Source organism: Chiloscyllium punctatum, chromosome 38 (assembly GCF_047496795.1).
Source record: "Chiloscyllium punctatum isolate Juve2018m chromosome 38, sChiPun1.3, whole genome shotgun sequence".
Classification (NCBI taxonomy): Eukaryota; Metazoa; Chordata; class Chondrichthyes; order Orectolobiformes; family Hemiscylliidae; genus Chiloscyllium; species Chiloscyllium punctatum.
The window spans coordinates 34,946,115-34,962,321 of record NC_092776.1 but is presented as its reverse complement, the minus strand read 5'-3'; the positions used below and the strand labels follow the sequence as shown (position 1 = coordinate 34,962,321).

At 38.8% G+C, this 16,207-nt stretch overlaps 1 protein-coding gene across 13 annotated transcripts in view; it reads right to left on the bottom strand.

The window, feature by feature from the left end:
- The window catches only part of ptprea (protein tyrosine phosphatase receptor type Ea), a 273,287-nt gene that overhangs the window by 16,616 nt on the left and 240,464 nt on the right, over positions 1-16,207 (bottom strand). For all 13 annotated transcript variants that reach the window (XM_072557608.1, XM_072557600.1, XM_072557603.1 and 10 more), the window contains 6 exons: positions 14,953-15,072; positions 11,435-11,595; positions 4,259-4,394; positions 3,798-3,947; positions 2,652-2,745; positions 1,499-1,575 (listed from right to left, as the gene is read on the bottom strand). In XM_072557608.1, coding sequence (XP_072413709.1) covers positions 1,499-1,575; positions 2,652-2,745; positions 3,798-3,947; positions 4,259-4,394; positions 11,435-11,595; positions 14,953-15,072 — 738 coding nt within the window. The remainder of the gene's footprint in view (positions 1-1,498; positions 1,576-2,651; positions 2,746-3,797; positions 3,948-4,258; positions 4,395-11,434; positions 11,596-14,952; positions 15,073-16,207) is intronic.

Below are 16,207 nucleotides of genomic sequence, written 5' to 3'. Positions count from 1 at the left end.
ATTAAGCTACATGCTAACACCCCTGAATTTGTTGCTATACATGTTTTGGCTGAAAAATAATTTTAACATTTTCATCTTCATAGCAAAATTGGTTGTAGATTACTGAAATGTAATCAAGTATATAGAGTCACCCTGGCATCTTGATTTGCTTTCTGAAAAGAATCACTGTTCTGATGTCAGACATATAATCTACACAAGGGAAACACTGGGACTGAAAAAAAAATACAAGGACTGAATTATTAAAACAGTAAACCATCTCTGCACCACTCCTGTTATAAAGAACTCATTTTGCAAACACTAACATACAAAGTCATTAAACATCCACATTTTTTCAAAAGCTCAGCTTATTTTATGGAGACAATAATGATTAGACATGTAAGATATTCAATATTTTACAATATGGATTTAGAATATTTTAGTCCAGTGAATTGTCAATTGATTACTTTGAAGATATGCTAACTAAAATATTAATTTATAATTTAATTGACTCAGCACATAGCAGTACACTGTATTTTTTGGAAAGGTAATTTTGCAAGTTAAAGGAAAATGCAAAATTCTTTCTTTTTGTGTTGGAGAAGGAGAATGCAAAATCAAATGTTGCGCTGCTTAAATCAAAGAATGCCAGCTGCTCAACAAGAGCCACCAAGTCGACAATACTTTGAGAGAGAGGTCACATGACCTGGATTGTGGATGTAATAAAGCTATTGGATTTGAACAGAACCAAAGTGTGAATGTGCTTGGAGCAACAGACTTTGCCGTTTCACCATTTTTTTTCAAACCCCTTTTGAAGTTTCAGAGTTGAAAACACACTAAAAGACATCATCACACTAAGCAGAGGGTTCCCAAAAGAAGAATTCAGAAATTATTACCACTATCTCCAGAAAACTGAACTCAGCCGGCAATAACTGATCCAGAAAGAGACTCCTGTGCCAGTAGCTTCTGTGTAAATGACTGGTTACAGATCACTCTTTGGACAATCCGTGAAAAATAGTTTTTCCTCATTTAGTTGTTACTTGGCCCATGTACTTTTAAAATGTCACGCTGAAGAACCTTTCTGTATATTTCCAGTCTTTGAAGTTGTGTGTGTGCGCGCGTGTTTTCAAGAAAGATAGTTGTATATGTTTGCACAATGTAAACCTTTTGCTGATAATCTTTATACCCATGCTTAAGTTCTGTTTGTTTGTTGCTGAAGGAATCAGACAGATCTGTTTTTGATATGGAGCTGTATTGTAGGGTTCTTAATATAACATGGGCAATAACACATTCCTTTGTAAAATTTAAACTTTACTGTGAGCCATGGAGTAGTGGGATTAGGAAGGGAATCTGTATACCCTTCCAAAGTAGGTCATAGGAATTGGGAAATAAACCACAAAACATATGAACAATTAAGATATTTTCACTTGTAGTTCATAAGGTTCCTGAAGCAAGCAAAACAGTCCTATTTTAAGGATTTATCCAAAACAGTACATGTAAACACAAGCATGATAAAGGTACTTACATCTATGTAAGAAGCATTGATATAATCTGAGAATTCTTGCCCTCTTTTCCTGGGCAGAACAACTCTGTTGAAATCATCTTAAAAATACAAAAAAATTGCATTCAGCCTAATACCATTTAAGTTCATCCTTGACAGAAATGCAAGTCAAAATGAGACTATATTCCACCAGGTAATTAGCATCATGAGAACAGTCTTTGTTCTTTGGTCAACTTTAAGGGAAAACCTCACCAGTTTTAGAGGTCTGTGGCCAAGTCATTGAGTGTATTAAGACAGAGATGAGTAGGTTCTTTAAGGGAATCAAGTGTTACGGAGAGAAGGCAGGAGAATGGACTTGAGAAATACATCAAGCATGATCGAATGGCAGGGCAGACTCCCTAAGCTGAATGGACTGTTCCCATATCTTATGGTTTTATGATGCCACACACAATGAAATTGGTGCCTCTGATTCCCATGCTAAGATCAAAACAGGGCCATCAGATTAAATCTCAACTCCTATTAAAGTGTATGAATAATGCACTGCTCCTCTGTGTATTCACCTACTTAAAAGGAAAATCAGTAGAAATGAGTTTGAGCTAGTTTTAACAATTTTAAGCCACATGCTCAAGGGACAAGTTTACAGAGGACAACATAATGCTCGTCACCTCACCCACCTGCGCCTGAACAATCCCTACGGTCGCTCCCACAATATTTAGCAGCATGGAGATACTTCACCCAGTCTCTGAGCACTCAATCACTTAATTCATATTTGGAAGATAAATTTTAGAGTAAAGTCAAACCACTACAAAAAATCTGAAATTTAAGTAACCAGGTTAAACCATTTGGTGTTTCGGTCCACATTTTGTTCAGTTCCCTTGCCTCCCATCACTCCTTAAGTGACAGAGAAGGCAGGACATTTCCTCCAAAGTCTCAGGCGATTCTCTCTGGGGTACGAGTAATACAAGTTGCTTTAGTAGAACTCATTGATATTTTTTCATGTTTCTTTTCAGGTAAGAATGAAGTTGTTTAGTCATTGGTAACAATTAGGAACCAAGATGACAAATTGTCAATGGGGACATGAGATATCCAGGTAGAAAAGTGGCCCTATGTGACTTTTTCCTGATGGATGATGGGAATTATTTCAATATATGGGAGGGTGGAATAAAAGTTCACTTACAAGGAATGATCTGAAGGACTCTGGCTTTTTTCATGTTTATTGGCTTATTTCCTGTTCTCATGTTCTCCTTCCTTATTCGGACAGTAGTTAATTTCTGCAGTAACAACATAGAATGGAAATGGTTAAGCTGAAATCAGAATCAAAACAAATACATTTTTTTACTATAGTTTGGAATTCATCAAGAAAGCAATTGGAACACCGGTCTTTATATCTGGAGGACTGGGGTACTAGGATGCAGATGTTCTGCTGCATTTATACAAAATTCTGGTTAGTACTGCGAGCTGATCTGGGCACCACACCTTAAGAAGGATATATGAGCACCAAAGGAGCACAACATAGGTTTACAAGAATGAAACTTGGACTTCAGGGTGAACTTATGCAGGGAGATTATACAAATTCTGCCTAATTGCTCTAGAATTTAGAAAATTAAGAGGTAATCTGATCGAAGTCTTCAAGATATTAACAGAAAAAGACAGGGTAGATACAGACAAACTATTTCCATTTTTGGAGATCCCAGAACTACAGGGCATAGTCTGAGAATTAGGGTCAGACCATTTCAGAGAGATATGAAGAAACACTTCTACAAACATACACAAAACCGATTGTAGATGTTTGGAACTCTTTCCCATAAATGGCAGTGGATGCACAGAGAGTTAGCAATTTTAATTTTGAGATAGATACAGTTTTGTTAAGCAAGCTTATCGAGAGATATGGGTTTAAAGGCAGCTTAAGAGAATTATGCCACAGATCAGCCATGACCTCATTGAATGGCAGATCAGGCTTGAGGGGCTGAATAGCCTATTCCTCTTCATATGTTCCTACATCCTTGGGCCAGATGCCCTTCCCTGTCCTTACATATTCTGAATTTAAAACTAATAATAAAAGAGTAGTGTAGTGTACAATGATATTACTGTCTGAGAGGATTTAAAATTCTGAGTAGAATCATGAGTGTTATTCATCTCTCCACTGGACTCTGATCTAGAATTGGCACACAATATTCCTAAAAAGAAACCTATATGTTGCAGAGTATTCAAAAACAGTCAATTAACGACAGATAACTGAGTATTACAGACCAAGGAATTGTGTTAGTAGTTAATGCAATGTTAAATGGCAGGTGCCCCTCTGATTATTAACTTACTAACTCACATTAAACTCTTCTTCCAAGCCAGTGACATCAAACTGTCCTGCTTTACTGTGAAGCTTCTGTATATGCTTCTCCAAAGAGCTCACATCCAGCTCCGTGTCACCATATAAGTAATGTTCAAGCAGCGCTTGATAAATGAAGGAGTACTGCATCTGCAAGGAACAATAAAGTAAACAAAACTACATTAACACCTGAACATGTGGTACAATTTTACAACATCATAAATTACTTGAATTTCTATTGGAACTAGAGGAGAGTTCCTGTGACACCAAAAGAGCTGTGTTCAGGCATCAGCTACGAGCAGAGCAATAAAAATATATTAAATCAACTGGACCTAACAACAGCCTGATAGAGAAAATTAGTATAGAATACAAAGAAAGGCCTTCTTGCCCCTATTCCTTTCAAGTGTTGGCACAATTTCAACCTAATAGAAAAAAAAAGATAGAAAATGGCTAATACTTACATCAGTTTGAACTAGCTGCGAACGCTGACTACGAATTCTTGACACAAAACCAAAAACATCCACTTTCTGCTCTGCATACATCATATCAATCATAGCATCGATAACAATGAATGTTCCAGTTCTGCCTACACCAGCACTGCAATTTAAAAAGGATTGTTAAATGTCTACGCTTGCACAGTCTTACGATTGGTCTTGTAGCATGAGAAATAATATAATTTTCCAATCTTCCTCATTTTAAATTGCTTATGTTCTAGGCACATTACCCTGGCTCTAGGTGGACAGAAGTTATATTCCATGCTTTTGGTCTTTTTATGTTTTAGAAGGTGACAGGAAGGGCTGAGTCACTATGAATCTTCATTGTCCTCTGAGAAATCACCTTTTCTCTGATGGCGAGCTCTTCAGGTCCCCACAGGTGAAATTAGGGATTTATAAATGTGGAATCTCAACTGCTTATTCAGGTGCCATTCCTATCTGGTCCAATACACTGCCATACTTGGAAGGCCACAAGTTCATTTTATTTTCCAATAACATTAGATTCAAGCAAGTATTTCAGTGTATTCTTCCATCTGGTGCTAAAGTGTACAAACGGTAACAGACTCATTGGATTTTTAAGAATTTCAAAGTTAAATATTTATTTCATCAATGTAACTAAGTAACTAAGTTCCTTATGGCAGACTTTGAACTGACAGGGCATGAGTGATCCTTGCTAAACAGATTCAGGCCAAAGCCCCTGCACATGCAACCTTCCCCAATGTTGGAGCCTCAGTACAAGCCCCTTAGGTTCACACATGGAGACACACAAACAATACTTTACATAACCGAGGAGTGTCCCTCTCCTGACTTCGTGATGGATTAACCACCTTAAACTCTGCAGTTGAACAGGTGATGACCTGGCTCCACGATTTGTGTTTACTAACAAACTAAATCAATAATAAATCAAAGTAACTTGCTTTATCCTTACCCTATTCTGTGTTGATAGTGACACTTGCTTATTTGAATCAACTAAACATATTGTAAGAAATTCTGCCCAGCACTAGGAATAAAAAAATGGATTTGCCACTCTGTCAAAGTTACTGACATTTCATAAATCTGAGCAGCACTCGCCTGTAATACACACTGATGTCTTTCAGGGACTTGTCCTTTGGTAGCACAAATGTTATTGCCTATTTGTTGTTTGCTCAATTCCAGAACTGGGTGTCTACAGTACATTCTCCACCCACTGAAAATCTTAAGAATACTTTTTTAAAAATTGCTTTGTTTAAATTGGGATTAATTAAAAAACAATTGCACAGCTTGGTGAAAATACTTTTTTTGTGATTATGGAACTCTACATTTCTCACCTTGTGGATTGTATACTTGGGTAGGTGTTAGCCATACTATGCACAGAGTATGAAATTATAATCATAGAAGTTCCACATTCTACTTTCAGGATAATATTTTTGATCTACTTCAGGCAAAATTATGGAGATATATGTCCTGCCTTTCAACCAATCTTTGTGAAGGATAATGTATCATGGGGAGCTGGCCAGTGCCTCAGAGACTGTGTTCATTTGAAACATTTTGCGTCAAGTGAGCTTCTCTGTGACATGCATCAACATTTTATTTTGCAAGATGAGGCAGAATAGGGCGTTTCAAAGACAGTTTTGCACAAACGCTAATTCCCAAAACAACATACGAATATGACCAGACTAGAATTAAGAATGAATAGGATGACATCATTCAAAGAACCAAAGAGATTCTACCGCATGAAGGTAATTGTCTATTTTAATCAGATATGATCTATGATGTTAATATTCTCAGACTAGAAGTCAGATCAGCTGACAATATTTGTAGCTGCTATAAAAGCTTATTTTAGGAGGATAAATTAATTGACTAACGCTCAGCTGATATTTTCTTTAGATATTAGCTACATCTTGGAGACATTTTCTCAAAACAAGCTTCTGAGGTTCCTCTGGCACAGGTGGCCTGACCTTTCACTGAAGATTGTTATCGTGTGGCTGGTAATAATGCAATGTACATACTACTTTGACAGTAGCTTTTGCGAGAAAAGATTTCAAGGGAAATACACAATTGCCCAGGTTCCCCGAGTACAACAGTATAAAGAGCAATGCACATCTCCACAGTGAAACCTATGTTCCACTTCTGAAGGACAAGAATGAGGAATAAAGAGATTAAGGAATTGTCTCCTGAAACAATTGAAAAGATTCTTGATTTGGATTAAAGCTAGAACAACCTTGTTTTATGCAAAGGGGAGACAGCTGCCTACATCGGAGCTTGTAGCCGATGCACTCTGCTTACAAATATAAGTAGCACTGCTACCAGTATTGATTTTCAGGGGAGAAACTTCATAATACATGAGAAGAACAGTTCACAGAATTAATATGTAAGCTTGTGTAAAATAGAAATTCAAATCCCAAGATAGGATTAGCAAAAGCTTTGCAACCTAACATATACAAACTCCTCTTATGAAAGTAAAGATGAAAAGATATTCAGCAGTGGATTTTCCTTCAAGGCAACTGTGCCAAAGCTTATATAGTTACTTCATAAACTTTAATAGAGCTGCTTTTAAAAGCAAACACAAAAGGTAGTTTTGAAATGAGATACCATAAATGTTGGGTGAAAAATTGGCCTCATTAGCACACAATATTTGGATACTAGAAATGCAAAAATGAAAGGCAACAACAATTTAAAAAGTCCAAATCTATATTCATAACTGGAATTATACAAGATTGCTTACAAAGGTCAACTAATCATCCTTGTGCATTTTCTTACTGTTGGTCTTCTCTTTGCCTTTACTTCTCGTACCAACTGTACTCAGTTAACGAGGTTAACTAGCTCTCTTGCCGATGGAATTTAGGTAATGCATGATTATGGAATTATGTAGATAGATAAACAGGTGCTGGAGTTACAAAGTTATCACAATCAAAAGGCACATTTGTAATTTTGTTTTCTTTTTACTGTGCCTAATTCTGGAAGCCACGAATGAAAATGATGGGAAAATTAAAGGGAGTATATCAGTTGTAGTCCCTATTTTGCTGATTTTCTGATATTAACTAGGTCCACACAAATACAAGACAGACAATAATGGGTGATAATGGAATACTATTTTACTGCCCATCTTTACCATTACAGTAACATTTGACACAAAGGACGCCATCATCTGATTTGAATTTGGAGCTATTTTGGTAGTGGTAGGGTATTTCAAATTGCACATCATCACTCTCCCCATCCCCACCCCCTTCCTGTTCCCTCCAGCCACTAACCATCAAAATCCCCCACTCAGGTGCATGATTAATCACAGAGTAATCAACCAGAGCCCTTTCAAATTTAAAGAATAAATAGCTGATCTGTTTATATGCTGTGAAGCAGCTCTTGGCCCCATTGTATTAGACTGTTGGAGAAGGGGAGTGTGTTTGTACTATGAGAAAATTACATAATTTTAGGATGGTGCAGTTATAGAACACAAACTCCAATATTAGGGGACATGCATTTAAGGTGAGAGAGGGAACGTTGAAAGGAAGTCTGAGCAGCAAGTTTTTTTTAACCCAGGGAGTGATAAGAGTCTGGAATACACTGCCAGGGGTGGTGGTGGAGGCAGACTCGATAGGGGCATTCAAGGGACTTTTAGATAAACACATGAGTATGCAAGGAATGGAGGGACATGGACGAAGGACAGGCAAAAGGGCTTAGTTTAACTTGACGTCATGTTCGACACAACATCATGGACTGAAGGATCCATTCCTGTGGTGTACAGTTTTATGATTTAACTGATCTTTGCCATCTTTTATTTTATGTCCTATTTATTCTATAATGCTAGGTCATATACATCTGACATCCTCAGCTTTAGTGTTAAATTAGCTGATCTGAATTAGTGCATCTGTGTTAGGTGCTATACCAGTCCAGAGTAACAGAGGCTAAAAGGGAAAATGTCATTCAGAATGTGAGCTCCTAGACGAGGTGACTCTCCATTCTTAACTATGGCCCCAGAAGGAGTAGTCACTTGGACGCTAAATACTACCTGATGAGAACAGGAGAGATATTAGAAAGCCACAGAGTAGCACTGCAGGAGGTCTGTCACCAGCTCTGCAAAACCTTCTCTGAAAACACAAAAAAGGGTGCATCCCATTCAACCAGATCATGGTTGATCCACTGGGGTGAACCTTACTCTTTTTGGCTGTAGCAGTTTTGTTGAGTTTCATGAAGGGTTTCATGTTGCAAGGTTACCATTGTATCTTATCAAATTCACTTAATGAACTACCTCCCTTGCTCCTATGGTGCTCCTCTCATCAGATTCTAGCCCCATTCTACCAATTGCTACAACCAGTTTAACTCACCGGTGCTGGATTATTCTGGAATATCCAGGCACCCATTCCATCTTTAAAAAGCCATCACGCACACAGCATAGTCAGTCCAAAGCTGCCCGACATGGTTCTTGACATTGGTTTGGGACATAACAGACAAGAGGAAATTATTGCCCCCACCTTTATGGACAGGAACCTGCAGTCCTGTTGGATGGGATGCATGCAGACACACAACCAACAGTGGAGGCCATGCACAACAGGTCATATCAACCTGGACCAAGATTGCCATTTGGGTCAGTACAGCCTCAGCCATCTTGAGGAATGCACAGCAATGTGGGAAGAAGGTCAGTGACCTGCTCAACTCTGTCAGCGTAAGTGCAAATATCTTGTCTCTGATATTTCACACTCACTCTGACTCTGTTACCACACCCACTTTGCATCAAGACTTATGCTCTATCGCTCTCATTGGTGCCTGCAGCAAATTCCCTCACTCACCATCACCCATTCCCAACTCCCAAAAGCACCATTTCTACATGGCCTCAGTGTTGCCAACTCATTCTCTCAGGTCATCTCTCCAGTTGTACCAAAAATAAGAACTCTGCCACTAACTTTAAACTCCCTTACTGCTTGCTTCTGTCTCAATCCAGGAGGATAGCAATTCACAATAGGGTAGAAAATGATAAGACATGTGGGGGGGGTTGCCTGTCATTTGGCTCCTCACCTCTAAAATGAAGGGTCCTGACTCTGGCCACCCCAGGCGGCTGACTGACTGTGTCCAAGCCCTTGGATGGTTGTCAGAGGCTGCCTTTGCCTTACTGTGCTGTCCCTTGACTGAAAACTATCTCCCTGGAGTTGACGGAGGACTGTGGACAACCATATCAAGCTTTGGCTTTGTGCCTGTGCTAGACTGCAGAGCAATACAGTAGTACTGTAAGACTCAGGGTAGGGTAGCAAAGTGCAAAAAGGCAAGGCAGGAATTCTGAGAGTAAAACTAACAGCTCAGAGTGAGTGAATACCAAGAGAGCAAATGAAGAGCTCAGAGATACAGACTGATTTGGCCTTTGTGCTGGATGCATGTCCCTGAGCACAAAGTGTCCTTGCTGCAGCCTTACTGCGATAGTGGCTGGTTCAGTTAGAGGTACAGCTTTGAAGTGAAGGAAGATACTGTAAGTGGATTTGAGATGTCCCAAGAGGGTTTATAGAACCAAACATATCGGGTGTCAGTACCCATGGACATGGTGCCTGCATGGTCAGTGTCAAAGGACCGTATCCCAAGATATTAATGCCTAGCTCCAACACAGAGGCCGTTTGGAGCAAACAGTGAGCTAAAATTGCCAAGTACCCACTCTGATGTCCATGTTGAGAATTCTTGGCATCTTGTTTTGTACATTTCAGGTGGTGGGATAGGAAGCTACAGATTACTGAGGCAAGATGTGCAATTAATAAGGTTCTTAATAAGCGGTCATCCTGCCTACTCAGCAACTCGCTGCCTCACACAAATTTCTAATTGATGCCTGAAGCTCTGTTAAAAGATGCAGCAAAGTTGCTGCTGCCCCTGAAATATGCCTCACTGGATTTCTCATGCGATTCTGCCTTCTCTCAATTTTCTCACCACAGCCTACAATATTCAGCCCCCTACAAGATTCTGCCTTCTATCTCAACGCCATAAGCCTGCTCTCTCAGCATACTGCTTGACATCTTCAGTCTTGAGAAGTCTATTTATTTTTTCCTTAAGCATATTCAGTAGTTGGCCTCCACAAACTGCTGCGTTGAGAATTCCACAGGTTTCTCACTTCGAGTGAAGAAATTTTTCTGCATCTCAGTCCAAAATGGCCCACTCTGTATGCTGAAGCCAACCCCTTATTCTGGACCTCCCAGCCATGAGAATCATCCTTGCCTTCAGCTCTGTCAGAATTTGATGCATTTCAATAAGGGACCCTCTCATTCTTCTAAACTCGTGCGTACAGACTCTGCTCATCCCATCTCTCCTTTTATGTCAAATCTGCCATCCCGTGAACCAGTTTAGTGAACCTTCGCTGTACTTCCTCCATGACAAATATATCTTTTATCAACTAAAACCATTAAAACTGCCCACAATACTCCAGGTGTGAAAAGTGTGTAACACAAGTGGAATCCACAGAGAGACAGGAACAAAACAAAGAACCAAAATTTTTAAAACATCACCTGGAAGTCAACAAAGTTGCTAAATTATTAGCTCTGCTTCATTAATATTTTTCTCTCACAACTTAGGAGCTCTAAAAAAATTCAAACTGATAAAAGGATTGTCTGCAAGTTATGCTAGGTAAAAACAATGACTGCGGATGCTGGAAACCAGATTTTGGATTAGTGGTGCTGGAAGAGCACTTCAGTTTAGGCAGCATCCGAGTTATGCTATACATATTAAATGGAAGATAAATATCAACTGATTAAAAAGAATCTTTTCAAAGAATGACTAATAGTTTTCTTGAGGAAATTGGGCATAAGCCAAAGTTCAGAACATTCAATAGTTATTTCAAAAGGGAAATGCAACATCATGTGAAATGAATATTGATTGAATTATGTCTCTCATTGGTCTGTATGTTCTCTGTAATGCAACACACTCTAAAGCTGCTGGGTTTTCTTGCTTTCTCATTGACCAGTTTGTAAGCATAGATTAAATTGTAAGTTTGTGGAAAACTCCAGCTGTTCTAGATCTAGACAACACATAGTATGGCACAAAACAATTGTTAGAGTTAGGCATCAATATTAATCAAAATTTTCCTACAGCACACCATAGACAGCTCTGCAGGCTCTGGCAAAACCAACTTGACTTTGTGTAGCTTGAAACAATAATGCTTCACTTGTTGTGGCAGAAGAATGTGAACTTGACAATTACCTGCAATGAACCACAATAGGTCCTGAATAGGAGGGGTTCACCATTTTAACCTTCTTCAGAAACTTGAGCATGCCAATGGGTGCAAATGGTACACCAAAATCAGGCCAGCTCGTAAAGTGAAGCTGTGTTATTAGTCTTGGAGATTTGTTGCCCACTCTTTGCTGTAACAAATGCAATTAAAACACAACAATCATTTAGTAATTGGCATGTATTAAGAAAGGTACAATTACACCGAAATGATTCCAGCAATTAACCAAAACTTGCCATTCTCGCATTACCTAATGCAAAGGAGACAGCAAGAGACAGATATATCTTTGTTACTATATCATTTGGTCAGAATTCATCATGGCTATTAAGAGAAGTACACTGAAAATGTTGTGCCTTCAAATGTAATATAAAACATATTGACATTGGGATATGCTAACTGTGTTCACAAAATTAAGTTTAATCTAACCTCCAATTTTTATTGTTGAGGAAAAGTACCAATTGTATCTCAAAATCTCGACAACTAATTTAAAAAAAAAAGATGTGACAAGCACATTGTTTTAAACATGTAGGAATTGAATGGCATTTATAACTCAACAGAGAAGATTCAATAAGTGAATACACCTTGGAATGGGAAACCCTGCTGTGTTTTGAGTTAGCTCAACTTATCAAAGATGGCAGTACATATGTTTTTGTTCATTGCAGTCTCTAGACTACAAATGGAAAGAATGTTAATTAAGTTTGTGATTACCAAATGTGACAGATATGCCTTTTCATGGTTTGCTAGCTTGCTGACACTTCGTGTGTAGTCTTTGATTTAAAGAATGGGCCAGTCAATGTAGGCACATAAGAACGCTGAACAGTACTTCTTATGATCTCTTAAACCTGCTCCCCCATTGAATATACTCCTCTGCTTCAACTCCATTCACCGTGATGTTCATTCTTAATGTCCCCAATAATGGATTACAATTTTAAAGGCTTGAAAACTCCAGAAAAAATAGAAACATTGAATGTAGCAGCAGGAGAAGACCATTCAGCCCTTTGAGCCTGCTCTACTATTTAATACAAGTATGGTTAATCATTCAACTCTGTACCCCATTCCTGCTTTCTCCCCACGACTTCTGATCCTTTTAGCCCTGGATTGGAAGAAGGAGTTTAAAACTGATAAATGTGAGGTATTGTATTTTGGTTAAAAAAAAAACTCGGGCAGGACTTAGACAATTAATGGTAGGTCCATGTGTAGTGTTGTAGAACACAGAGACCTAGGGATTCTGGTATATATTTCTTTGAAAGTTGCATCACAGGGTAGACACGGTGGTTAATAAAGTGTTTAGTACACTTGTCTTCATTGCTCAGGCCTTTGATTATCGGAGTTGGGATGCCATGTTGAGGCCTCTTCTGGACTACTGTGTACAGTTCTGGTGACCCTGCTATCAGAACAATATTATTAAATTGGCGAGGGTTCTGAAAAGATTTACCAGGATGTTGCTGGGACTGGAGGGTTTGAGTTATAAAAGCAGGCTGGGACTTTTTTCAAGGAGGTTGAGGGGAGCTTTATAGACAATTATAAAATCATGAGGGGCATAGATGAGGTGAATAGCAAGGGTCTTTCCCCAGGATGGGAGAAGTTTAAAAAGGACATGCGGGGCAACTTTTTTGTTTTACACAGAGAACAGTTCACATTGATTAGGCCACTTTTGGAATATTGAGTGCAATTCTGGTCTCCTTCCTCTCAGAAGGATGTTGTGAAACTTGAAAGGGTTCAGAAAAAGATTTACAAGGAATTGCTTGAGTTGGAGGATTTGAGTTATAGGGAGAGGTTGAATTGGCTGGGCTGTTTTCCCTGGAGCGTCTGAGACTGAGGGGTGACCTTAAAGAGGTTTATAAAGTCATGAGGGGTATGGATAGGAGAAATAGACAAAGTCTTTTCCCTGGGGTAGGGGAGTCCAGAACTAGAGGGCATAGGTTTAGGGTGAAAGGGGAAAGATATAAAAGAGACCTTGTAGAGGTAAATCCAAGTCTCCATGGAATTCACTATTTAGCTTTTCACACCATCTGTGCTTACTTCTTAAGTAAGTAATGTCACTTTTCCCCATTACACTCCAACTGCTGTCTTGTTGTCCGTTCATTTAAACTGCCATAGCTCTGTGTCGCCACTTTGCATTCTCCTCATGGCTTACATTCCCATCTAGTTTTGAATCATCAGCAAACTTAGGTAGGCAGATATCAAAAGTAATCTAAGTTATTAATATACATTGCAAATAGCTGAGACCTCAGCACTGATCTTAGCAGCACTCCATTACCCAAAGCCATTCATCCCTACTCTCTATTTCCAGCCCTTTAATCAATTGTCCATTCATATTTGTAGACTATTTTTAATTCTACGAGTCTTTATCCTTCATATTAAACTTCTGCACAGCACCTTACTAAATGCCTTTTGCAAATTCAAGTGGACTACAGCTACCAGGCATTTCTGTTGGATTTCTGTTATCCATCGCCTGTGCTCCAGCAAAAGTCAAAACTTGCAGTTAAGGAAGGTGACAAGGCAGCATTTTGGAAGACTAGAAGATATATTCTTACAGTTATATGACCATTATTTCAATATTATTTTTAAATCCATTGTAGGTCAGGGGATACATTTGTTGGGATACTTTCCACATTCAGCATAAACCAGAAAGATGGAGTCCATGCAATTCAATTGGTGGTTAATGTTAGCTGATGTAACAATTAAGACTTCAACAGGCAAACCTACTGTCTGTAATGTTGAACTAATTCTGTAATCAAACTCATACATATCGTGCAGACAGAAGAGAAAAATATGATAATGGGGGAAGGGGGTCTTTTTAGTGGCTGAGGCATATCATATTTTGAACAATGCAATGGCTATAAAACATTGCTGAAATCATATACTTCAGTTAAGTAAAAAAACTTAATCCTGTAATGCTAAGAATAAATGCTGTCAATGCAAATTGACAATAGAAGTAAAATACTACTGAAACTGGAAAAACCAGTTAAAGTAATCAAACTCTGGTTTGTGTCTCCGAAAGGTACTGTAAACATTACATTTGCCTCTGTGATGAGGTATTTTTGTGAACTAAGCATAAAATAAAACCGTAATGCTGGAAATATTCAGCAGAAGCATTGTCTGTGAAGACAGAAACATTCCAGGGTAATGACATTTTGTCACCTGAAGAAAGGTGACTGAACTGAAACATTAACACTCTCCATACATGCTATCAGGATAACTATGACTTTCTGTTCATAAAGTATTTTTATATTATACTATAAGTTATTAATAAAGTAAATCTAATGTACAATGGTCTATTCACTTAAGAATGAAAATTTATCATTAAACTGCAAACTGTAATAAAGATGGTGACAGTATTTGTCAGTGAAGAAACAACAGTCAGTTATTTTTTAAAAAAGGGTAGCTGACAAAAATCCAAATTAATTGAGGCAATAATGAAATCATTTTAAAAACTTATTTTAATAATATGATTCATAAAAGAAGGGCAAATCCAGAAAATACTTGCATTCTGAATGGTGAATTTGCGAATGGTATAATCCACAAGAACGGTGACATCTTCCACTGATACCCGGATTGCTCCATAGGTCCACAAACCCTGGTCAGGCCAGTACTTGTAGCACTTTTCCTGAAGGATTAAGCACATACTTTATGATAATTTGTACAATAAAAATTGAATTCATTTTAACAATGGCCCTAGTTACCAAAGGAGAAATACTCTTTGCAAATCTATGATGGATAATGTCTTCTGTGGAGAACCCTTCTGCTCCTTCCTCCGAGGACTATTTCTCCTCTCCACACCCTCAGCTCCATCTCTCGTTCACGCTGGAAACCCTGGACACTGCAACAGCCATCCTTGTACCTGTTAGCTTGTCCTCCCTGTGAATGGAAGGTAATGACCTCCACCAATTCAGGAATTTGATGCAACACCCTCAAAAACACTAAACTGTACTTCTACAGGAGAAAGTGAGAACTGCAGATGCTGGAGAGTCAGAGGCGAAAAGGGTGGTGCTGGAAAAGCATAACAGGTCAGGCAATATCTGAGGATTAGGAGAGTCGATGTTTCAGGCATAAGCCCGAATGCAACATTCCTGATGAAGGGCTCATACCCGAAGCATCGACTCTACTGTCCCTCGGATGCTGTGCTTTTCCAGTGCCACCCTTTTCGACACTGTACTTCTACAGAATTTGCAATAGCAGAAGAAAGTCAAAAAGACTTCAGCTGCACATTAGAGGGTTCATCCTTTTAAATAGCTGTTGGTGGGAGAAGCATTCTATGTGAATGATTATCACAGACATTCATTGGACTCGCACACTACAAGTTTCCAAAACCTGAATTAAATCAGCTCGAGCAATCCCCTCACATCACAATATACACACTTTGAATGTTTCAGTGCACATGTTGATATCCTTCACTGCATGTGGTGCCCTGCATGGCACTACATAAATGGCTGGAGGTTTTGCATGTCCTACTTTCTAATCTCAGGGCTTCCACAGCAGCAGCAGCACCAAGCTGTATCTATTCTGAAATCTCACCACTTTCTGCGTCGTTTTCCTGTCTCGCCAGTAGGTGGTGCTCAAATTGGTTTTGAACAATATATCAGATTTGTAATGTTGCCTGTAATGTTACAAATCATTCACATTGCTGAGTTTATATCTAATCTTCAACACTGGTGATATGAGACTACCTCTGCTTCCATCTCACATCACCACCACCAATGATAATGCTGAAAGCCTCAAATTACTGCTGCTGAACTTTTCTT